Here is a 25,028-nt window from a genome sequence, read left to right on the forward strand (position 1 = left end):
TTGGTTCAGTTCTTTTCATCTGTGGTTCAGACTCAGAGGTCAAACTGAGTCTGTCCTCCATCTGAACATCAGTTTAAGGACAGTGAAGACCGTCTGCACATGTGGCTTTGTTGTCAGAACTGATTTGTGTTAAATGTCCTCTTCTGTTTCAGCCAAACTGCTGCAGTGTTGGTCTGTAGGACCGTCTGTGGAAACAGCAGAACTGAACTGAACACACAGGGTTTGAGTTTCTGAACAAACTGAGGATTCTGCTGAGAGTTTGAGTCCAACAGAAGGAAAGGATCTGATTCACTTGTGTCCTTCGCTGTAAAACTGGAAACTGTCGAACTTTCAAAATATTACAAGTTTAATCTCATAAAAGTACGACTTTATTCTCATTAAATAATGACTTTATTCTCATTAACAACTTTATTCTCATTAAATGAGTTTTTTAAAATGATGACTTTTTTCTCATTAAATAACAGCTTTATTCTTGCTAATTAACGACTTTATTCTCGTAGTGACAAGCATTTTTTTTCTTCTGTGGCCCTAACACGCCTTCATAAAAATACAAACAGTGTACAAGTATACAAAAAGAACATGAACCGATGGATGTGTACGTGACATAAACAGACTGTCTGTGTTACAAGAATCACATTAATTGGTTGTAATCGGGGTGTGAAGGGGATTTTTTTTTTTAAACACTTATTTTTTATGTTCATGCTGAGGCTGTGAGCAGAACTGAGAAGGTGGAAAAAATGGACGAGTTTTTCCACAGACCATTAATGCGGGGCTTGTCACACACAGCTGCTCACATTTGTGTTTGTTTTACTTTGCTTAACGGACGCTACATGACTGTGCCAACTGTAGAACAGAACAGACTTTATTTACATTTGCACAGATACACAGCAGTACAGGTGCATCAGAATTCTTGTGCATTTCCCTGAGTCAGAAAAGGAGTTAGAAAAAAGGTAAAGATATGACAAAAAAAAGACATAAACACAACTAAAACATATAAAAAACAGTTATTGCACATACAAGCACAAATACACATTTGTAAAATAGATGATTATAAAAACAGAGTAATAGTAATAAGAGTACTGAGAGGTAACAAGTTATTGCACATTTGAATTAAAATTAAAAGTACTGGGCCGTAGTTAGCAGGTTATTGCACATTCAATTTAAAGTACTTGTAAATATTATTTTTACTTTGGAATATTAACTGATACTTAATGCCGATTGTTGTTTGTTTTGTCTGTTTGGAGAAAAAAAAAGATAAAACGACTAAGAAAAATTAAGTGAAGGGGATTTTAAGTAATACAGTAAAAAATGCTCCCGGAAAACATCTCACACCTCGCCTTTAACGGCCTTTTCATTTGTTGAACTGGTAATGAGCTTAAAATAAAGTTCCATTTCTTTTTGGAAAACAACAAAGCAAATGGTTTTCTTCATGAATTGTGATGAGTTTTTGAAATGCAAAAATTACACTGAACATATAAACAATTAAAGATGTTCAAATCAATTTAGGTCAATTCAATCTGAAGTGGATCAGACCCAGTTAAATACTACTACAATAAACTATAAATAAATAATGAACAAAGTAATTTTTCTTTTAGTTTTAGTATAAAAAAAAGTAAAATTACACAAAATTGTTTGCATTTACAGACTAGCCTTTTAATGTAAAATAAAATAGAGAACAGCAGGTGACGCTTTTGTTTTGGAATAAAAATAGTTGTGCATAATATGGAACCTTTAATAAACAATATTTATTCTAAAACATGGATGTCAGGACTCTCATAAGCCCTGAAAACGAACAAAGATTGAAACTATAAACTACCAAAATAACAAAATACTAAAAAAATTACCTCTGCATTTATAAAACTGAAACATCCTTTTATTTGTGTTGAAGTTTTAGTGAATAAAAATAAGACAAAGTCGAAGAAAACACTTTCATCGTACAAAAGGAAAGCATTTATTTAAAAAATGTTCAAACATGTCACATTCATACATAACTGTCACCACATTCATACAGTAAACTCCCATTTGGACTCATTATTTGGCAGAAGGTCAGAGGTCAGTCCTCTGTGTCGGACCCACAGGTCAGAGTTCGTCCTTTTTCTGAAAAACAAACAAACGTGTTCGTGTCAAACAGAGAATGAAGACGAAAACCATCTGTTTCAACATCAAAACTAGATCAGCTGACGCTTCAAGTTGAATTTAAACAATTCTATTTAACAGACTTCCTTTTCACCCACACTCTGCTGGTTTTCAGTTATTTTTTATTATTTTCTTCATTAACTGATCAGTTCTTTGGTTTACAAAATGTCTGTAAATTATGTTTACAGACGGTGTTTTCAAAGCCCAAGGTGACGTTTTCAGATACATACAGTCACGGAAAAAAATGATTATTCCATCCAAAGTCCTCAAAAACGATCGTTCTGTAATCCAGTCCTAACTCCTGTGTGTGTCATGTGACTAAAACAGACAGAAAAGAAAACCTGGAATGAATAAAAGCACTGTTTTTGTCAGAACAATGACACAGATATTAATGTCAGAACTGAAGTGATTTTGGTTTTATCAAGAAAACATGGAAAATGGATCAGCTGTGAAATAAACTGCTATGAGATATTTGTGCTGGTATCATTATATTTGTCCAAACAAATGGACCTTTAGTTTAGTTTTTTTTTAATTCTGAATTTAAATTTTTATTTTTGTCTTAAAAAAAAAAAAAAAAAAAAACATTAAAATTAAAATAAATAAATAAAGATGAAAACAATGGACCTTTAGTTGGACCAGGCGTTAAAATGAACAGGAAACTGAAGAAAACAAGGGGTGGTCTAATCCTTTTTTCCGTGACTGTAGTTTGGTCCGTGATACAAATGTTTTCAGTTCACTGTCAAAGAGGAGCCAAGAAACCAGAAAATATTCAGATTTAAGAGTCCTGAATCTGAAGATCTGTTTGTTTTTTTCTTTAAATTAGAATCACTCCTCTATTTTTCAACTGCAGCTCTACTGTTGGTGACCTTTAGAACTGCACTGACACCGTACACCCACCAGAGGGAGACACACACTGAACTGTAAAGTCTGTCCTGATGATGAAGATGAAGGACATGATGAAGAGGAGGAACCAGTCCTTAATACTGACATAAACATACTGGGTCAAAATGTGCATTTTCTTTTGCAGATTTTCTGACTTTAAATGATCTTATGGTTACTACAATGATAATAAAATGTGTAAAAAAAAAATAAAAAGAATCTGAATTTATTTATTTGTCATTGCACAGCAGTATGATGAGATTAAAAGCTAACCTTAAAGTACAATCACATAAAACAATAAAAGTAACCATGGACAATTAAAATGCGACCACATAAAACAATAACTGTAACAACAGACAATTAGAGTGAAGTGACAGTGTGAGTGTGTGATGGGGAATAAATAGTAAATAAACAGAAGTGTGTGTGTAATGAGTAAAATCAGTAAAATCAGTTCATATTACATATTATTATATCATTCAGTGTTGTGATGGCTTTGGGATAGAAGCGGTTTTTTCGTCTGTTTGTTTTGACCATGAAAAGCATTTCACATTTCCATGTATTTTTTGACAAAGCCTCATGGAGTCACTTGAAAAGGGCCCAAACGTGGCCCCAGAGCCACAGGTTGGCCACCCCTGCTCTACACAAAGCATTATTCAGCTCTACATTCTGACCGATATGTGGAAACTAAAGTGAAATCTGCTGAAAAAACACAAACAAAAACACTCTGGTTTCCTCGTTTTATAATCAGTGACTCTGACAGACTTTCTGCGTCTTTGTAAAACCTTCTAATGTGAACATGTGACAGAATGTGACAGAGCAGAGCCAGGTTCTGAATGTGAGACGTGGGATGTAACGACATGAAAATTTCATATCATGGTTATTGTGACCCAAATTATCACAGTTATCATTATTATTGTGGTATTACTGAAATGTGCTCAAATGTTCAAAAAGTACTGATACACACACTGAAATAATTTAACCAAGTTGTATTGTGGAAAAAACGAATACAGTAACACACACAATGTACTGTCTGTTACAGAAACATTCAAGTACTAACATGTGAACAACAAACACACACATGTGATTAAAGCTGGAACCTGATGGACACAACAGATCTGTGCACCAGGGTGGAACTGAGAGGAGCTGATCAGTATTAATGCCATTATCAGTTCTGCTGATCAGTCCAATTCCTGATCAATTTGATTGATTCCTGAGGTGTTTTTGAGTTTGAAAAAAGTAGTTGGACAGAAAAGAGTAAAGTTTGTTTGAACATTTTCAGATCAAATCATTCAGTGTCACACATACACACTATTGTACACACATATACACTATTGTACACACATACACACTATTGTACACACATATACACACATATACACTATTGTACACACATACACACTATTGTACACACATATACACTATTGTACACACATACACACTATTGTACACACATATACACACATATACACTATTGTACACACATACACACTATTGTACACACATATACACTATTGTACACACATATACACTATTGTACACACATACACACTATTGTACACACATACACACTATTGTACACACATATACACTATTGTACACACATACACACTATTGTACACACATATACACACATATACACTATTGTACACACATATACACTATTGTACACACATACACACTATTGTACACACATATACACTATTGTACACACATACACACTATTGTACACACATATACACTATTGTACACACATACACACTATTGTACACACATACACACTATTGTACACACATATACACTATTGTACACACATATACACACATATACACTATTGTACACACATATACACTATTATACACACATACACACTATTGTACACACATACACACTATTGTACACACATATACACTATTGTACACACATACACACTATTGTACACACATATACACTATTGTACACACATATACACTATTGTACACACATACACACTATTGTACACACATACACACTATTGTACACACATATACACACATATACACTATTGTACACACATATACACTATTGTACACACATACACACTATTGTACACACATACACACTATTGTACACACATATACACTATTGTACACACATACACACTATTGTACACACATATACACTATTGTACACACATATACACTATTGTACACACATATACACACATATACACTATTGTACACACATATACACTATTGTACACACATACACACTATTGTACACACATACACACTATTGTACACACATATACACTATTGTACACACATATACACTATTGTACACACATACACACTATTGTACACACATACACACTATTGTACACACATATACACTATTGTACACACATACACACTATTGTACACACATATACACACATATACACTATTGTACACACATATACACTATTGTACACACATATACACTATTGTACACACATACACACTATTGTACACACATATACACACATACACACTATTGTACACACATATACACACATATACACTATTGTACACACATACACACTATTGTACACACATACACACTATTGTACACACATATACACTATTGTACACACATACACACTATTGTACACACATATACACTATTGTACACACATACACACTATTGTACACACATATACACTATTGTACACACATATACACACATATACACTATTGTACACACATATACACTATTATACACACATACACACTATTGTACACACATACACACTATTGTACACACATATACACTATTGTACACACATACACACTATTGTACACACATACACACTATTGTACACACATATACACACATATACACTATTGTACACACATATACACTATTGTACACACATATACACTATTGTACACACATACACACTATTGTACACACATATACACACATACACACTATTGTACACACATATACACACATATACACTATTGTACACACATACACACTATTGTACACACATACACACTATTGTACACACATATACACTATTGTACACACATACACACTATTGTACACACATATACACTATTGTACACACATACACACTATTGTACACACATATACACTATTGTACACACATATACACACATATACACTATTGTACACACATATACACTATTATACACACATACACACTATTGTACACACATACACACTATTGTACACACATATACACTATTGTACACACATACACACTATTGTACACACATACACACTATTGTACACACATATACACACATATACACTATTGTACACACATACACACTATTGTACACACATACACACTATTGTACACACATATACACTATTGTACACACATACACACTATTGTACACACATATACACTATTGTACACACATACACACTATTGTACACACATATACACTATTGTACACACATATACACACATATACACTATTGTACACACATATACACTATTATACACACATACACACTATTGTACACACATACACACTATTGTACACACATATACACTATTGTACACACATACACACTATTGTACACACATACACACTATTGTACACACATATACACACATATACACTATTGTACACACATACACACTATTGTACACACATACACACTATTGTACACACATATACACTATTGTACACACATACACACTATTGTACACACATATACACTATTGTACACACATACACACTATTGTACACACATACACACTATTGTACACACATATACACACATATACACTATTGTACACACATACACACTATTGTACACACATATACACACATATACACTATTGTACACACATACACACTATTGTACACACATACACACTATTGTACACACATACACACTATTGTACACACATATACACACATATACACTATTGTACACACATACACACTATTGTACACACATATACACACATATACACTATTGTACACACAAACAGAAAGTGAAACAGTCAGATTTAACGGAACTATTTAATGAACAAATGTAAATATTCTGAAAGAATGAGGATTTAAAACATGTTCGGCTGATCTGATCCAGACTGGTCAGTGGTTCAGTCCTGGTCAGTGGTCCAGTCCTGGTCAGTGGTCCAGTCCTGGTCAGTGGTTCAGTCCTGGTCAGTGGTCCAGTCCTGGTCAGTGGTTCAGTCCTGGTCAGTGGTCCAGTCCTGGTCAGTGGTCCAGTCCTGGTCAGTGGTCCAGTCCTGGTCAGTGGTTCAGTCCTGGTCAGTGGTCCAGTCCTGGTCAGTGTCCTCTGGTCCAGTTCCCCTGGTGGTCGGTCAGTGGATTTCCTGTTGCAGTTCCTTCAGTCCATAACTCCTCCTCTCCTTTGGTTTTCACACACATCATGTGTCTGTGTTCAGTTGAACTTCACTCATTGAACTGACAGCAGTTTGTCCTCAGTATGTGTATTCAGAGGGTTTCAGTGTTGGGTGAGGATCTGAATCAGTGGGGGTCGGGAAGGGGTTAACGCTAGCGTGGACCAGGTCTGTGCACTCGCTCGCTCTGACAGACCAGGTCCATGCGGTAGCCCCTATCCCTGAATCTGTGCAGCTGTGTCCTTCAGGTTCCTTCACCATGTTTCCAGAGGCCAAACATTCCAAACTGCACGCACACACACACACACACACACACACACACACACACACACACACACACACACACACACACACCTGAGTGCCGCTGCTTCTTCAGGACATGAACAGTACTGTGAGTTTTCTAGGTGCGGTAATCGAACACAGTTATAATAATTTGAATTTAAACGGTAATACTAACCGTCGGAAATTTTACGGCGGTTTATCATTAGACCGGTTATCATTACATCCCTATCTGAGCCGTGGGTTCAGACGGCATAAGGTGCAGGAGTGTGTTTGTTTGAAAGAACCCTTACCTGTGTGTGCGTCCTGGTCCTGTGGCAGGAACATGGGAACAGGTCGTCGGTGGGCTGATCCACCAGCTCCATGCCTTTACGAACTCTGGGCTCCGTCACCTGCAGTTTGGCGTATTTCTACGAGAACACGATGCATTTACAGAGAAGTCAGTGTGATGGGAGGGGCTTCTGGGTCAAACAGCTGACACTGGAACACACTTTAGAACATTTAATCCAAACCCTTATTAACCCTCTGGTGTCCAGGTGAGCACATTATACACACTTTACCCCACGACTGTTTTTATTCCTCTTTAGGCATGAAAATCAATGTGAGTGAAATTCTTTTATGAACCTATTTTTCATAGACTGGCAAAAATGTCCACTCAGCTGGACATCATGTGTTTAATTTTTGAAGCAAAGAAACATGTATTTACTGATATACTGTGTGAAAACTGAAATAAAACCATTAATGCTGCTAACCTGATGTTTTCTCACATTTTAACATACTCTAATACTAGTTACTACTTACTTCATTGAGATAATATGCAAAAAAAAGTAAAAAAACAAAAAAAACAAACAAAAAACAGTCTAATAGCAATTAGCAATTGATTTTCACTCACACATGTTAGTGCAGATCAGGTTTATCAAGAACAGCAAAGTTACAGTAATGGTCTGAATTGCAGTGTATGAGATGATGCATAAGCTGATATGGAACTAAAATAACAAAATCCATGAATATACAAGAGAACAGCTGGAGAAGAACTGACCACTGGAGTGACCAGTGTGCATGAAAGGGTTAAAACTAAGCATTTTGAAAACAACGAAATCTAATAAAAACTAACAAACCTGCTTTAAAAACAAATTAAAACTAACTGAATTAGGGAAAAAAAAGTCAAAACTAAATAAAACTAAACTATAATGAAAAATCCAAAACTATTGGAACCTTGCAGGACACCAGGATAAATGTCCAAATGTCCAGACGCTCCAGTATTTGTGGTGTATGAACCTCACCTGGAACAGTTTGTAGTGGTAACAGAAGATACTGTCTCCCATCAGATGATTCCGTGCAAACTGTTGGGCCGTCTGTGTGATTTTCCTGACCTGAAAAACAGCAGAAGCACCAGGACAATGAGTCCACTCTGATCTGAGCTCACACATCCTCCTCCTCCTCTTCAATTTCTGGCAAAAACTGAAACACTTTCATCACTGTTAAATCTATTCTGTATTTTATTCTTCTATTTTGGTTGTAATTGTTCTTCTGTACAACACTTTGGTTCACTGCAGCTGTTTTAAAATGCTTTACAAATAAAGTTGGATGGGATTGTTTGACCATTTTCCAGATGAAGTTTGAGTTCAAAAGTGCGTTAATCAAACATGGTTATCATGATCATTAGAATTTAAACGGTAAAACTAACCGTCAGGAGTTTTACCGTTATACCTGTAATCGTTCCGTCCCTACCCACGGGTCAGCGTTACCTGGTCGTCGTGGTCCCGGGCCCATTGGATCTTCTCCAGCAGGTCTCCCAGGTCGGCCCTGATGGGAATGTAGTGTTCCCAGGGCCGCAGCTCGTCGTAGAAGTGCTCGTAGTACCCAGAGTCCTGTTTGAGGACCACGCTGTCCCCGGCCAGAAGGTACGGCAGCCGATACGCCGCCACCGTGCCGTCGATGTTGATCTGGTACTTGTACTGATGAGGAGGAGGAAGGTTTTAGAAGAGGAGGCACAGACGTGGAACAGGCAAAACAAGACCGTTCAGGACATTAACCCTTTATCGGGCAAGTGACTATATTTGGTTATTTCCACACACATTACAAGACAGTGACAGTAACAGTTCCAGTGAGGACAGTGAGTCCACAATCTGGGGTCCAATGTGGTCTCCAGGGTCTGTTAGGTCCAATGTGGTCTCCAGGGTCTGTTAGGTCCAATGTGGTCTCCAGGGTGTGTTAGGTCCAATGTGGTCTCCAGGGTCTGTTAGGTCCAATGTGGTCTCCAGGGTGTGTTAGGTCCAATGTGGTCTCCAGGGTCTGTTAGGTCCAATGTGGTCTCCAGGGTCTGTAAGGTCCAATGTGGTCTCCAGGGTCTGTTAGGTCCAATGTGGTCTCCAGTACCAAATACAGGTTCTAATAGTACAAACAGGTCCTACTACTACTACTACTACTACTACCACTACTACTACTACTCTGGACGTAGGGGCACAGGTTCTCTGGAAGGTTCTTCTAGTTCTAAATAAATGTCACTAGTCTTGGGTGTGATGGAACTTAAGTGCCTTTGGAAATGAATGAGCCTGTTCACATGACCGTAAAAATACGATAACTGTAATCCGATAATTGCCGTAATCAGATGCGACACACTTACATGCACTTCAGAAATGCGATAATGGAAAAACCCTAGCTTTTAAATTCTCACACATTCAAAAGACACAGGTTCTGTATACATATATGATGATCAGTGTTGGAACACACATCTCTGTGATGCAGATCAGTACAGATGTTTGTTTGACATTTCTTTGTCTCTGTGTCTTTGAATGTAAAACAAATGCATTTGCTCTTGAATTCAGACAGATTATTGTTCAAACTAAGGAGAAAACACTGGTTGGATATGTGGTAAAGCACTGGTTTGTGTGTTGCATATTATTAGAGCTCATTTCTAGATCAGTCCAAATAGGTTCATACTGTCTACTCCAACGTAGACAGATTTCCTTTTCTTATTTGTCAGACAGATGAAAAAAAGAGTGAATTCTTTTACCTATACCTAGGTAAAAGAATTCACTCTTTTTCCATCTGTCTGACAAATGAGAAAAGGAAATTTGTACATTTCTAGATCATTTGGACTCAAATTAATGTCCAAATTCTGACCTAGAAAAGGGACTATATATGTTCTAAAAACAAGGCTGACATTCTTGCACTTAAAACTAGAAAAAAAACCCAAAACAAAACACATTAATATGCCCAAAATAAGTACGTTTCTGTTTCTTGAAAACCACTTTTTGCAGTGATCTTCTCTTTCCCAGACGAGTGGACCTGACTTCACTGCCCCCCTTCCAGGTCTACAGACTGGATACATTCTGAGCAGGTCTGGGCTTGGTGGTTCAAACAGGATAATAAAGGGGGGGGGGGTCGCAAAACAAGTAGCCACAGGCCCTTTTCACATGGGCTTAGTTTGACCTGTGAGCCTCAGGTCCTTTGCAATAATTGTGGGTGGGGCCTGTGTGATCCAGTGACATCTGTAGTGTCGCGTCTGTCATTTGTGAAGGAAAAATTCCACCGTAAACTACTGGCAATATTTCAGCAAATAGACGACCCATGATAGAATGAGTCTGGGGATATTTACCTCCACCGAGGACCAGCGGAGGTGAGGTTTTCATCTGGGTTTGACTGTTAGCAAGATAACGCAACAAGTTATGGACGGATTTGGATGAAATTTTCTGGAAATGTTGATACTGGCACAAGGAACAAATGATTACATTTTGGTGGTGATCGGGGGGGAGGGCTGATCTGCCTTGGCGGAGGTCTGCGCTCTTTGATGTGCAGCAGTTTTTGTTTCCTCTCTGCATTTATTCAGCCTATTTCCTGGTCAAGGACCTAGAGCTGATGCCCCTCGTACCACCATGGGGAGCAGAACATTCAGCTGCTCTGCCCCCCAAATGGATCTCCTTTTGCCACCAGAGCTCAGAAATAACACTTCACTCCCTCTCTTTAAATCCAAACTCTATACCACAGGTGTCAAACATGTGGCCTGGGGGCCAAATCCGGCCCGCCAAAGGGTCCCGTCTGGCCCTTGGGATGAATTTGTGAAATGAAAAAATTACACTGAAAATATGAACAGTCCTTTTAGTTCAGGTTCCATATTCAGACCAATTCAATCTAAAGTGGGCAGGATTCAGTAAAATACTATCATAATAACATATAAATAATGACAAATCCAAACTGTTCTCTTTGTAAATGTAAATATTTTCATGTATATACACTAAAACAAAAAATGTGAATAACCTGAACAAATATGAACAATCTGAAATATCTTAAGAGAAGTCAGTACAATTTTGTGTCTGTTACTCAATGTTTTGTGTGTTTGTAGATCCACTGTGATCTGTAAGTTATAATGCACATGTGGAAATGATAAACTGAGGCAGAATACAGTTAAAATGACATTTTTTTAGTTTGTTCATGTTATTCACAGCTTTTGAAAGGACAGTTTGTAGATGTAAACCTTTTCATAATGTAAATTAACTTTTTTCGCTCTAAAACATAGAGAAAAGTTTTGGAGTGGACATTATTTATATATTATTCTGTTATTATTTTACTGGTTTGGCCCACTGCAGATTAAATTTCACTGAATGTGGAACTGAACTACAATGAGTTTGACACCCCTGCTCTAAATCCATCTGTTTCGGGCCACTTTCTCTATGTGACCATAACTGCGTTGTCCAATTTTTAACCTGTCTTTTATTTTTTACTCTGTTTTATTGCTTGTTTTATCCTCTCCTGTTTACTGCACGGTGTCCTTGAGTGCCAAGAAAGGCAGCTATAAAATGTATGATTATTATTATTATAAATGAAAGTTTGAAACTGTTTTGGTGGAATATCAGGAGGCTTGTGTCAAAATACAACATGGATATTCACTGACATTCACTGACAGAGCCAACGGTGACATTTGTTCTAAATGAGTAGATGGATGACATGATGACAGCTACAGTAAGGAACTTTTTTTTAATCTTTCAACCTTTTTCTGTAAGTGGTGAGACTTGACATTAGAACTGGGACTTAGGTCAGTGTATCTGAGTAAAAAACAGAGGCTTTTATCCAGGGTCAAACACACACACACACACACACACGGGGTTTTCATTAAAAAAATCAAAGGTCCACAGGTTCTACTCGTTCTATGAGAGTGAGGCTTTAATCTGTGGTTTTTATCATTACACAGACATTTTCACCATTTTCTGTTTTAAATCCACTCTCACCTTGAAAAAGTCAAAGAAAGACACGTGTTTGACCAGCGGCCCGTACAGGCTTTCATCGTGTTTGAAGAAGAAGAAGTTGGTGAAGGCGGCGTCGATCATTTCGGGATGAGCCCGTGACAGTTTGACCAGCTCCAGGCGCTCCTGACGACTGTCCCGCCCCCTCCAGAAGGCGGTGGCGTTCTTCAGCGGCCACGGTGGACCCGTGTTGGCCTGCACCGACATCATGTCCAGACTTACTCTGTTCAGCAGAAGGACAAAAGGGTTTACATAAAAACATGCACCGTGTCCAGTATGTGACCCAAACACAAACAGGTTCAGTTCCTGTTGGTTCCAGTGGCTCAGACTGGTTTGTGTGGTGTGTGTGGTTTTGTGTGGTGTGTGTGGTTTTGTGTGGTTTGTATGGTGTGTGTGGTGAATGCTGAGCTGTACCTTCCCATGGTCTCCAGTACAGACTCTGTCAGGTCATAGGTGGGCATGACGATGTCTCTGGTGTTATTGGATCCACACCAGGAGAAAATAGGGTGGATCTTCTCTGTGGGTTTCCTCTTCTCCAACGGCCAGTCACCGAGATTTACAAAGAACTCCATATCAGGGAGCCACACCTGGATACACAACACAACAACACAACACAACAACACAAGTCAACACAACACAACACCAAAAGTCAACACAACACAACAACACAAGTCAACAAAAGTCAACACAACACAAGCCAACACAACAACACAAGTCAACAAAAGTCAACACAACACAAGCCAACACAACAACACAAGTCAACACAACACAACAACATAAGTCAACACAACACAATACAATTTATTGTACTAATTTTGTACTCTATTTTAGTTTAGTAATTGTAAACTTTATGAAGTTTCCTTTGGCAAAGCAAATTTGTTCAGCACCAAAAGGAACCAGACTACCATTCTGCTGTTATGATGCTGGACAAGAAAAGTTAGAATGAATGAATGAATGAATGAATAAATGAATAAATAAGAAAAAAAAGAAAAAAAGAGAACAGAAATGCTTTTTGCCTTTGAACAGACTTTACCTTTCTGGTGAGAGACAGCAGGATCGCGTCCATGAAGATCCTGAAACCGACGTGTTCTCCAAAGGTTTTGACGTAAATCTAAATAAAATAAACAGTCATGTGAATTTAAGTAAGAAATGAGGATTGGTTTTAGGCTGAGACAAAAACATCGACCTAACCTCAGTTAAAGGAATTTTTAAAAATGTGATGCACTGCAAAAAATCTAAATCTGACCAAGTGTATTTGTCTCATTTCTAGTCCAAATATCTCATCACACTTAAAATCAGACAGAATCACCTAAAGAGGAACTTTTTAGTGAGATACAGGAACTGATTTATAGACAATAGATCTGGAAAATCTGATTTCAACAAATCTGAAAAAGATAATTTTCACTTTTTTGTTTGAATTTTGAAAAAAAAAAAAATCTTGAATTAAGCAAAAAAATGTAAAATTAAGCAAAAAAAAAAAAAATCTTGAATCAAGCAAAAAAAAACATCTTGAATTAAGCAAAAAATCTCTAGAATTAAGCAAAAAATTTATTTTGAATTTAGCACAAAAAAATCCTGAATTAAGCAAAAACATCTGCCAATGGAACAAGTGAAAATTATCTTGTTCAGATTTGCTGAAATCAGATTTTCCAGATCTATTGTCTATAAATCAGTTCTTATGTCTCACTGAAAAGTTCCTCTGTAGGTGATTCTGTGTGATTTTAAGTGTGATGAGATATTTGGACTAGAAATGAGAAAACTACACTTGGTCAGATTTAGATTTTTGCCGTATGAAATTTGTCGGAGGTGCAGAAAAACCCCTGCCATCTCTTTAGTAACAGATGACATGTTTCCAAACCAGCTGAAGCATAAATAAATGTGAGTGTTGTGTGTCTGATGGGTTTGTAACTGGACGCTGGTCGTGCTTGTAAACATCATGTCTACATTTCCACCGGGGTGTAAATCCCTGACAGTTGATAAAGTGCTGAATATTCCCAGGTAATGGAAGCTCTGTGTGAATACGGCTGTAGACGTATCACCGTTACAGCGACCTGGATCGACTCCCAGTGGCAGTGGGATTCAGACGGCGTGTCCTGGAACACCTGGACGCCCCGCTGCTCTGGCAGGTACGTACGTCACTGAGGCCTGGGGCTTTACGTTTGTACACAGCTCTCATTACTATTCAACCAACAGAAACACAAGCCTTTATGACTTTACTATTAGTGGATTAGGATGTATTTATTCAACCTATAGAAACACGATCCTGTCTTACTTTACTAGTGTTGGATTATGGGATGCATTTGTCTGGCCTGAGGACATACTACCTTTTATTATTTTATTTTCTTTGTAGGGTTTTCCCTCTAAGGCAGGGCGCTGGTTGACCGCCAGGATTTTTTTTTTTCCGGATGTGCGCAGTTTTTCCGTTCCATATGAATGATGATATTAATTTGTCTATTGAGGACTTGCAGCTGACGTCACTGGTCATGTGATTGTTGTTTACATCGCCGTATTGGTAGGCACGCTATCTGGATCCAGAAAGTCGGAACTGTTGCTTTATCTGGTGTTTTTCTTTGGACTGGTGTTTGCGTGTTTTGTTATTTGCGAGTATGTCTGCTTGTGATAAACTCACCATAGATGAGTTTACATGTTCACTAACGACAGTGATGCGCGTGCAACTCAGAAGTAAAAACAGTAGTACCAGCTCCAGCCGGCTCACATCAGTCGTACACCTGCAGGCTCTGAACTGGTGAACGAGCCCATATGTTCGCTGTAAAAACGCTCCATTAACTGTCTGTGTCCAAAAGCCCCTCCCATCTTCATCATGTGACTGGACCTCATGTGGAAGGCCGTCCCATAGTTACAGCAGACTGTCACAAACGGGGGGGGGGGCAGTGTTGTCACCAGCTCCAGCTGAACTCAGCGGTGTCACCCGCCATAGCTCCGCCCACTTCCATCTGCCTCACCCAGCTGAGGAAACTCAAAGGGAGCAGGTAGATCCACAACTACTGTCTGTAGGTGACAGTCCAGGGGAAGTCCTCCTGTAGGTTTAAAGGGTCTGCAGCACCAGACCACATGAGGACTGTTCTGTTTTTACACACCGCTAAGGCAACAGGCACGCAGGCTAACTATACTGAGAAGCTAGGCTAACTGTACTGAGAAGCTAGGCTAACTATACTGAGAAGCTTCAATCTCAAGTGGGCAGGACCAGTAAAATACTAACATAACATATAAACAATGACAACTCAAAATTTTTCTCTTTGTAAATGTAAATATTTTCTTGTATTTACACTAAAACAAAGTTTAATTTTGCAAAAAATATGAATAACCTGAAATATCTTAACAGAAGTATGTACAGAGAAGTATGCCCTTTGCTAAGGGCAGTCCGGTCCTTGTATGACTGAAGCAGGAGCCTGGTTCTCATTGCCGGCAGTAAGTCAGACCTGTTCCAGGTGCATGTTGGACTCCAGCAGGGCTGCCCTTTGTCACCGGTTCTGTTCATAATTTTTATGGACAGAATTTCTAGGCGCAGCCAGGGGCCGGAGGGGGTCCGGTTTGGGGACCACAGGATTTCATCTCTGCTTTTTGCGGATGATGTTGTCCTGCTGGCCTCATCGAACCTGGACCTTCAGCGTGCCCTGGGGCGGTTTGCAGCCGAGTGTGAAGCGAGCGGGATGAGGATCAGCACCTCCAAATCTGAGGCCATGGCTCTTGACCGGAAAAAGGTGGTTTGCCCTCTCCGGGTCGGTGGGGAGTCTTTGCCCCAAGTGGAGGAGTTCAAGTATCTTGGGGTCTTGTTCACGAGTGAGGGAAGGATGGAGCGTGAGATTGACAGACGGATCGGTGCTGCATCTGCAGTGATGCAGTCGCTGTACCGGTCTGCTGTGGTGAAGAAGGAGCTGAGCCGAGAGGAGAAGCTCTGGATTTACCGCTCAATCTACGTTCCTCCCCTCACCTATGGTCATGAGCTTTGGGTCCAGGACCAGATCCCGGATACAAGCGGTCGAAATGAGTTTCCTCCGCAGGGTGGCTGGGTGCACCCTTAGGGACAGGGGGAGGAGCTCAGTCACCAGGGAGGAGCTCAGAGTAGAACCGCTGCTCCTCCACATCCAGAGGGGCCAGCTGAGGTGGATCAGACATCTGTTTCAGATCCTCCTGGACGCCTCCCTGGGGAGGTGTTCCGGGCATGTCCCACCGGGAGGAGGCCTCGGGGAAGACCCAGGACACGTTGGAGAGACTGTCTCTCGACTGGCCTGGGAACGCCTTGGGGTCCCCCGGAAGAGCTGGAGGAGGAGTCTGGGGGGAGGGAAGTCTGGGCATCCCTGCTTAGACTGTTACCCCCGTGACCCGACCCCGGATAAGCGGTGGATAATGGATGGATGGATGGAAGTCAGTACAGTTTTAACAATATTCTGCCTGTTACTCAATGTTTGTGTGTTTGTAGATCCACTGTGATCTGTAAGTTATAATGTACATGTGGAAATGATAAACTGAGGCAGAATATTGTTAAAATGACACTTATTTTTTCAGTTTATTCATGTTATTCACATTGTTTGAAAGGATAGTTTGTAGATTTAAACCATCTCATAATGTAAATTTACTTTTTTCACTCCAAAACACAGAGAAGAGTTTGGAGTTGACATTATTTATATATTATTCTGTTATTATTTTACTGGTTCGACCCACTGCAGATCAAATTTAGCTGAATGTGGAACTGAACTAACATGAGTTTGACAGCCCTGGTCTACTGGTGTAAACTAATATAAAGACGGTGTCAACCTCAGAAAGAATAAAAATAAGCATCCTCATCCTCATCAGTGATGGTCCAGATGAACTCATATAAACCTGAACATGAAAATACCACCAACCATCAAACCTGACTGAATACTTTGTACAGTTTTTACATAATGTTTGACACAATCTGAAGCTAAAGCAGACATGACCCACTCCAGGGGTTTCAGTGTTATTTCATCACATCTCCCTCTAACAGACATGTATCAGATTATATGCCATTGTTGTGTCGTAGCTGCACCTTATTGTCTTTGATTGTGTAATGACAGAGGCTCTGGCGCTGTCCAAAGCGCTGTGGGATTTCCTGGGCGTTACGGTCCGGATCCACACTCGGAAACACAGACAGGTCCTTGTCTATCTGTGGGAAGGACTGGGGACATTTCATGTGTTCCTCCCATGTGGCGCCGCTGGGCTGGGGACAGTTACAGCCCTCATGGTAGACCGGGCCTGTCCAGGAAAAACAGAGCAGCATTAAAAACACAGCACCACCTCTGTCAGAGACTGCAGACTAGGGCAAGAATCTGGCAATACGATACAAATCGCAATACTAGGATCACGATATGATATATCGCAATATATCATGATACTGTTAACAAGGTGATATTTTTTGTTTTGTTTCTTTTTTAAAAGATTATTTCCTGGAAAAACTTAAAGTGCAGAATTTGGATAAATAAAGTTTTAACATGCAGTTTCATCAGTACAAAAAAACACATGAATAAATGAATAAATAAATAAACTAGAAGCACTTGGAGAGCGCAGACCTCCGCCAAGGCTGATCAGTGCCCCCCCAGTCACCATCAAAATTTAATCATTTGTTCCTTGTACCAGTATCAGCATTTCCTGAAAATTTCATCCAAATCCATCCATAACTTTTTGAGTTATCTTGCTCACAAACAGACAAATAAACCACTCTGACAAAATCATAACCTCCTTGGCGGAGGTAATAAATCAATGATGTTTTACAGACATTACAGTTTCAGATCCTGCTTAAATGTTCATATTCTATTGTGAAAAGAATACATAGTGTTCAGTCCTTGAATCATCCAACATCAGAACATTATTTTTGTGCATTCCCCCAAAAAACCCCTAATATTTGCCTCTTTCAGACAGTAAAAAGTGCTTTTAGGATGACTGAAATAACCGTTATCAGTTTCAAAAAACTACATGTATGACCTGTAATATCACAATAGTACTGTTGTAGTGTACAAACAACAGAACAAAATACCCATGTGAATATAGAAATAAAAGAGCATCATAAACAAAAAAGAAAAACAAAAATGAATCCCCACCATGTCTACATTTGAATAAATACTTAAAAATATCGATACAGTACTTTTTAATATCGATACAGTATCATGAAGTGAAATATTGTGATATATTGTGGAACTGGTATTTTCTTACAGCCCTGCAACAGGCAGAAAAACAGAGCAGATGTCTGTGGGTGTTTGATAGTGTGGAATCAGGTTAAAAGGATGAGAAGGGAACAGGAACATGGAGAGAATGGTGTTTGTTGAAAACACATTTATATCAAATTAAATTCTAATATGTAGTTAAACAGACAGCAGAAATGTTGGAGGGAACGTGGAGAGTTTGATGTACACTACAAACAAAAAGTTAAGGATATTTTTAATTTTTGGGCTATTTTTTTCAGTTGGGATTCTTGCACAGCGCATCTTGTTTGTGTGAATTGAATTGAAACACATTTTTTAATAACCAGACATAGTTTTATTTACAAATGGCAAAAATGACCAAAAAAAAAAAAAAAAGAAAAAAGAAATATCCTTCACTTTTTGTTTGTAGTGTAGATCACACATGTTTTTTGGAAACGTGATAAAATAATTGGGTTTTGGGAAATGGTGTGTGGAGTACGACAACAAATAATGGGTATGAGATTCCAATGTGTAGTGATGTTCTGTATTTGTGTAATTGATCTGATGGAAATGTAGCGGGAAACGACATATACTTGGTTAAAATACTTTTAGTGTCTGCAAAAAAGATATTACAAGGAACTGAGGAAGGACAGAAGCACCAACACAGGACCAGTGGATTAGAATTATAGAAGGAATATATACATTGGAAAGGGTGACTCAGACTGTGACTACAGGAAGAACAAATGGACAAAAAGAGGAATAAATGGACTGTTTACAGAGCTCAGAATGGTGGAAAGACTGGATAATGCAAATGTAAGAAAATGTGTGTAATGTTCCAAAGTAATGTTGTTTTTTTCGTTGTTTTGTTGTATATATGTGTAGAAAAAAAAAAAAAAAAACTGAAGTGAAAAAAAAAAAAAGAAAATTGTAATGTGCAGTAATATGTGCTACTGTTCTTCACTGCACTATTCTGTACCTTCCAGAACGTACGGTGACTTGGCCACATGTTTGTTCTTCAGCATAATGTGGATGTGAAGCTCAGAGTAGCTGGCATACATCCTGTATCGAACCAGAAAGGATCCGTCCTGTCGATCCAGGACCTGGATCCAAATCCTGGTGAACTGCTCCACCGGGGACACGATCTTTACCTCAAACGTCTTCTCACCAGGTGATGTTGTTAAACTGTGGAAGCAAATACACAGACACCGTAAAAACAGAGCCACAACTGCACACAGAAAACAGATGGTTAAGTGCTGAAAACCTTCTACGTTGTGAGTGGTAGTTAAATATAACTTCAACAGCTCTCCTGAGTTCATGTCTTGATGACCTGCTGCTGGTATATTGTTACTGTCAAGGTTCTAATAGTTTTGGATTTTTCATTACAGTTTAGTTTTATTTAGTTTTGACTTTTTTTCTCTAATTCAGTTAGTTTAAATCGTTTTTAGAGCAGGTTTGATTGTTTTTATTAGTTTTCATTTTTTTCTAAATGCTTAGTTTTAGTATTAATTTTAGTTTAGTCGTCTCTTTTCTCTTCTTCTCTGTCATTGTATTCAGATAAATCCCAGACAGGACTCTGCTGCTTTCTCCCAACTTTAGTCTCCATGTTTCCAGGTAGAGTGGGGACCAGAAGACGACTGGAAACCACAAGTGAACACAAGTGACGGAACAAAAAGTGTTGCATGGTGACAGCACAGAAAATTACTAGAGCAAAAGAAATCGATTTCATATCAATCTGACATTGACAAAGATGAAAACTAAGGGAATTTGATCCATAATCGTTATCCGTTTTAGTTAGTTTTGTAAACACACAATACAGTTTCAGTTAGTTATCTTTGTTTTTTCTTTTAATTATAGTTTTTATTTATCTCAGTTAACGAAAATGTTTTTACAGTTCTAGTTTTGGTCATTTTGTTAGTTTTCGTTAACGATAACCTTGCTCCTCAGTTCATGTCTTGACTACCTGCTGCTGGTATATTGTTATTGTGTCTCCTCAGTAACAGCAGACAACAATAACGTTGTGTTTTTTTGCAGCAGTAGTGAATGGAAATTAGAAACTGATCACTATCTTGGGAACCAAAGCGTGTGTGAAAGTAACACCCAGACGAAGTGGGATACCTTCATGTGGCCTATGGGAGCGTTTGGCTGAATAGAGTAGGTGGAGGCCGTCTGACATGGTTTTTTCCTGAGGCATTCACTTTCATGTCTGCTCCCTTACTACTGACAAGTGTAGAATTACAACTTTCATACAACGCAACGCGTGGATGACTGTTACCCTGGGTTTGTGTGTGATGGTGGGGGTGGAGTTCTTGGAAAAAGTGGGTTATTTTCATAGGACTGAAGAATAATAATGGAAGATTTATTTATTTATTTGACAGGGACAATGCAGTCAAACATAGTTGCAGCTAATGTGATGCATACAGAGTTTATATCTAGTGCTAATTAGGGATGTAATGATTACTAGTATAATGATAAACTGCGGTAAAATTGCAGACAGTTAGTATTACCACTTAAATTCTAATTTTCATGATAACTGTGTTTGATTACCGCACTTTTCCAGAGAAAATGCCTATGTAAAGATCTGTTTTTATGTCAAATATTTGAGTATAGATTTAATTTATTAAAATTTTAACTGTATATACCTAATATTTGGAACCAATATTCACTTTTAAAATCTTTGAAAAGGTTCGTTAAGCATCTTTGTGTTATTTATGCAATAAATTATATGCATTTTTCAAATTGGATTTTATATTTTTTGTGTTTTTTGTCCTTTTATGTTTTTATAGGAGGAGGATATAATCCAAACATTTAAAAGCAGCACATTCAATATTACACACAATACATCAGCACATAATCCCAGACGGGTGTAAACAGACTTCACATATCCTCCTGACACCCAATAAGTAAACAGTTTGGCCATTTTACATTAAATAATTGCCTTAATTGGAAACAGCATGATACAACAGTTTTTACAGATACATTTAAAAAAAAAATTTTTCCACATAATGTCCTTTTCAGTGGATATTTTTTATTTATTTTAAAGTAAAGTTGTGAAACTCTTGTCCACTACAGAGGACAAAAAAATGCATTGCTGGGTCTCAGGAGAATATGGAATACATGTATGATCAATGTGTTCTCCACCTGTTTTAGTCCACAGTCTGCACCCAAACAAACCCAAACCACCTCACACTGCTCAAAAGCTAGCTATCTAGCTATCTATTTAGCTAGCTAGCTAGAGAGATAGAAAAATGTCAGATTGATTTAAAAAAGTTAACAAAATTAGTAGAATAAATTAATAAAATGCACACATAAGCATCAAAATGAGTATAGACAAAAAATAAGTAGAAAAATCTGTGAAAAATGAACAAAATTTGACAAAAATTAATAAAAACTGGAAAAAATAGGCAAGAAAATGGACAAAAATAAATATGAATAAGTAGAACAATGAACAAAAAGAAGACAGATAGATAGATCAATAAATCAATACATAGAAAAATGTCAGATTCATTTAAAAAAACTTAATAAAATTAGGAGAATAAATTGAAAACATGCACATACATAAGCATCAAAATGAGTATAGACAAAAAATAAGCAGAAAAATCTGTGAAAAATGAGCAAATTTTGACAAAAATAAATAAAAACTGGACAAAATAGGCAAGAAAATAGACAAAAATAAATATAAATAAGTAGAACAATGAACAGAAAGTAGATAGATAGATAGATAGATAGATAGATAGATAGATAGATAGATAGATAGATAGATAGATGTCAGATTGATTTAAAAAAGTTAACAAAATTAATAGAATAAATTAATAAAATGCACACATAAGCATCAAAATGAGTATAGACAAAAAATAAGTAGAAAAATCTGTGAAAAATGAACAAAATTTGACAAAAATAAATAAAAACTGGACAAAATAGGCAAGAAAAAAGACAAAAATATAAATAAGTAGAACAATGAACAGAAAGTAGATAGATAGATAGATAGATAGATAGATAGATAGATAGATAGATAGATAGATAGATAGATAGATAGATAGATAGATAGATAGATAGATAGATAGATAGATACTTTATTGATCCCGAAGGAAATTCAAGTATTCAGCAGTTTTACATACAGCACAAGAAGACAAAAAAACAAAAAACAAACAGACCACAACACAACAGTGGGTTAGTCCCAGGTGGACATTAGGGTGAGTATATTTACTGTAAAAGAAACTGGCTAAAGAACTACATCTAAAAGAGCTTCTATATCACAGGTGTCAAACATGCGGCCCGGGGGCCAGATCCGACCCCCCAAAGGCTCCAGTCTGGCCCTGGGATGAATTTGTGAAATGCAAAAATAACACTGAAGATATGAACAATCCTTTTAGTTCAGGTTCCACATTCAGACCAATTCAATCTCCAGTGGGCAGGACCAGTAAAACACTATCATAATAACATAGAAATAATGACAACTCCAAATGTTTCTCTTGGCAAAAATAAATATTTTCGTGTATTTACACTAAAACAAAGTATAAGTTTGCAAAAAATGTGACTAACCTGAACAAATATGAACATCCTGAAATGTCTACAGAGAAGTCAGTACAATTTTAACAATATTCTGTCTGTTACTAAATGTTTTGTGTGTTTGTAGATCCACTGTGATCTGTAAGTTATAATGCACATGTGGAAATGACAAACTGAGGCAGAATATTATTAAAATAACACTTTTTTTTTTTTTTTTAGTTTGTTCATGTTATTCACATCTTTTGAAAAGGACAGTTTGTCGATGTAAACCTGTTCATAATGTAAATTTACTTTTTTTCGCTCTAAAACACAGAAAAAAAGTTTTGGAGTTGACATTCCTTCTATATTCTGCTGTTCTTATTCTCCTGGTTCAGCCCACTGCAGATCTAATTCAGCTGAATGTGGAACTGAACTAACAGGAGTTGGTTCTACACAGACTGTCAATAAAGACTTCTGATTGTATTTCCAGGGCAGGGTTGATGGTTTTAGAGGTAGTTCCTGCTAAAAAAACAAAAACAAAACAAAAACAAAACAAAACAAAAAACAGGACCCAGGACAGGGATAGTAGAGGTTGAAGGGTTACTTACTTCCTCCCGGATCCGTCTACTGTCTGGATGTAAAAGAACCGAGCCGGGAGGACGATGTTCGCCTCCAGTCCCGGTCCCCACACCAAAGTTTTACCGGCGCTGGGTACGGAACCGGCCTGAGCCACCGGGAGCTCCGGTCTGGACACATCCAGACAAAACAGCAGCAGACACCAACACAGTGCTACCGTCATTCCGGTGCTCGGTTGCCTTCGTCCGCACAGATGATAGCCGGTACCGTCCTCTTATTTTGTGCCACACCTTAGCATAGTAGTGCAAATGTTGGCTAGCTAAACCCCAGTCCTATTAGTCCGATCCATTTCCAACAGGACAGTTCAGCTCAGAGGGGACATCAGCAGTGGACTAGATAGTTACGGCTGTCTTAGAACATATTCCAGTGAAAAACTTCACCAAAGTGCATGAGTTTGTAGTTTGAATCCGTTCAGAGTTTACCGTTATCTGGTTGAAAAATCCTACAGGTCTGTAAAGTATCCTCTGAATGAAGAAGGGGCGGGATTAAGACCTTGGATTCAACGATATGATTGGTTGCCCTTGCTGCGACTCCAAATCTGATTGGCTAAAGGAGAAATTCAGCGACGAATAGGAATCAGATGTCACTGGAACCCGGAAGAGGAAAACATCTGGAAGTTGAGTGGAAGTAGTTGATTATTATTATTATTATTATTAATTTATTATTTTTTTTCTTGCCTTTTTTTTTTTTTTTTTTGCCTTTTTACTTTTTCAAGTGCTTTAACTCAGTTACGGATGTCTCCAAATGTGTCGTTATTTTTTCTTTTTTTAAAGTAAGATGCTGTGTTATTACAGTTTTTCCTGCAGTTTTGCATTCAGGCATTCATTGCATTACTGTTTC

General features: G+C 37.9%; 1 protein-coding gene across 1 annotated transcript; it reads right to left on the reverse strand.

Annotated features, from left to right (window-relative positions):
• Positions 1-1,799: 1,799 nt before the first annotated feature.
• On the reverse strand, positions 1,800-24,655 carry LOC115412234 (protein O-glucosyltransferase 2-like). Its single transcript, XM_030124617.1, has 10 exons — positions 24,161-24,655; positions 20,044-20,249; positions 17,939-18,144; positions 13,943-14,020; positions 13,324-13,496; positions 12,895-13,132; positions 9,415-9,624; positions 8,950-9,039; positions 7,960-8,076; positions 1,800-2,097 (listed from the first exon to the last, which is right to left on the reverse strand). The coding sequence occupies exons 1-10, from the start codon at positions 24,349-24,351 to the stop codon at positions 2,080-2,082; spliced, it is 1,527 nt and encodes a 508-aa protein (XP_029980477.1). The 5' UTR covers positions 24,352-24,655; the 3' UTR covers positions 1,800-2,079.
• Positions 24,656-25,028: the final 373 nt, after the last annotated feature.

The sequence above is a fragment of the Sphaeramia orbicularis genome, chromosome 21 (genome assembly GCF_902148855.1).
Source record: "Sphaeramia orbicularis chromosome 21, fSphaOr1.1, whole genome shotgun sequence".
In the NCBI taxonomy this organism is placed as follows: domain Eukaryota; kingdom Metazoa; phylum Chordata; class Actinopteri; order Kurtiformes; family Apogonidae; genus Sphaeramia; species Sphaeramia orbicularis.

Bases quoted from the DNA above. Each gene is read 5' to 3' on its own strand.
- LOC115412234 (XM_030124617.1), bottom strand. From the start codon at position 24,351: ATGACGGTAGCACTGTGTTGGTGTCTGCTGCTGTTTTGTCTGGATGTG. The intron at 14,021-17,938 runs GTGCAGCTACGA...TATTTTATTTAG, and splicing joins ACACAATCAAAGACAATAAG to ATTTACGTCAAAACCTTTGG. The intron at 13,497-13,942 runs GTAAAGTCTGTT...TTGTGTATCCAG, and splicing joins TGCTGTCTCTCACCAGAAAG to GTGTGGCTCCCTGATATGGA.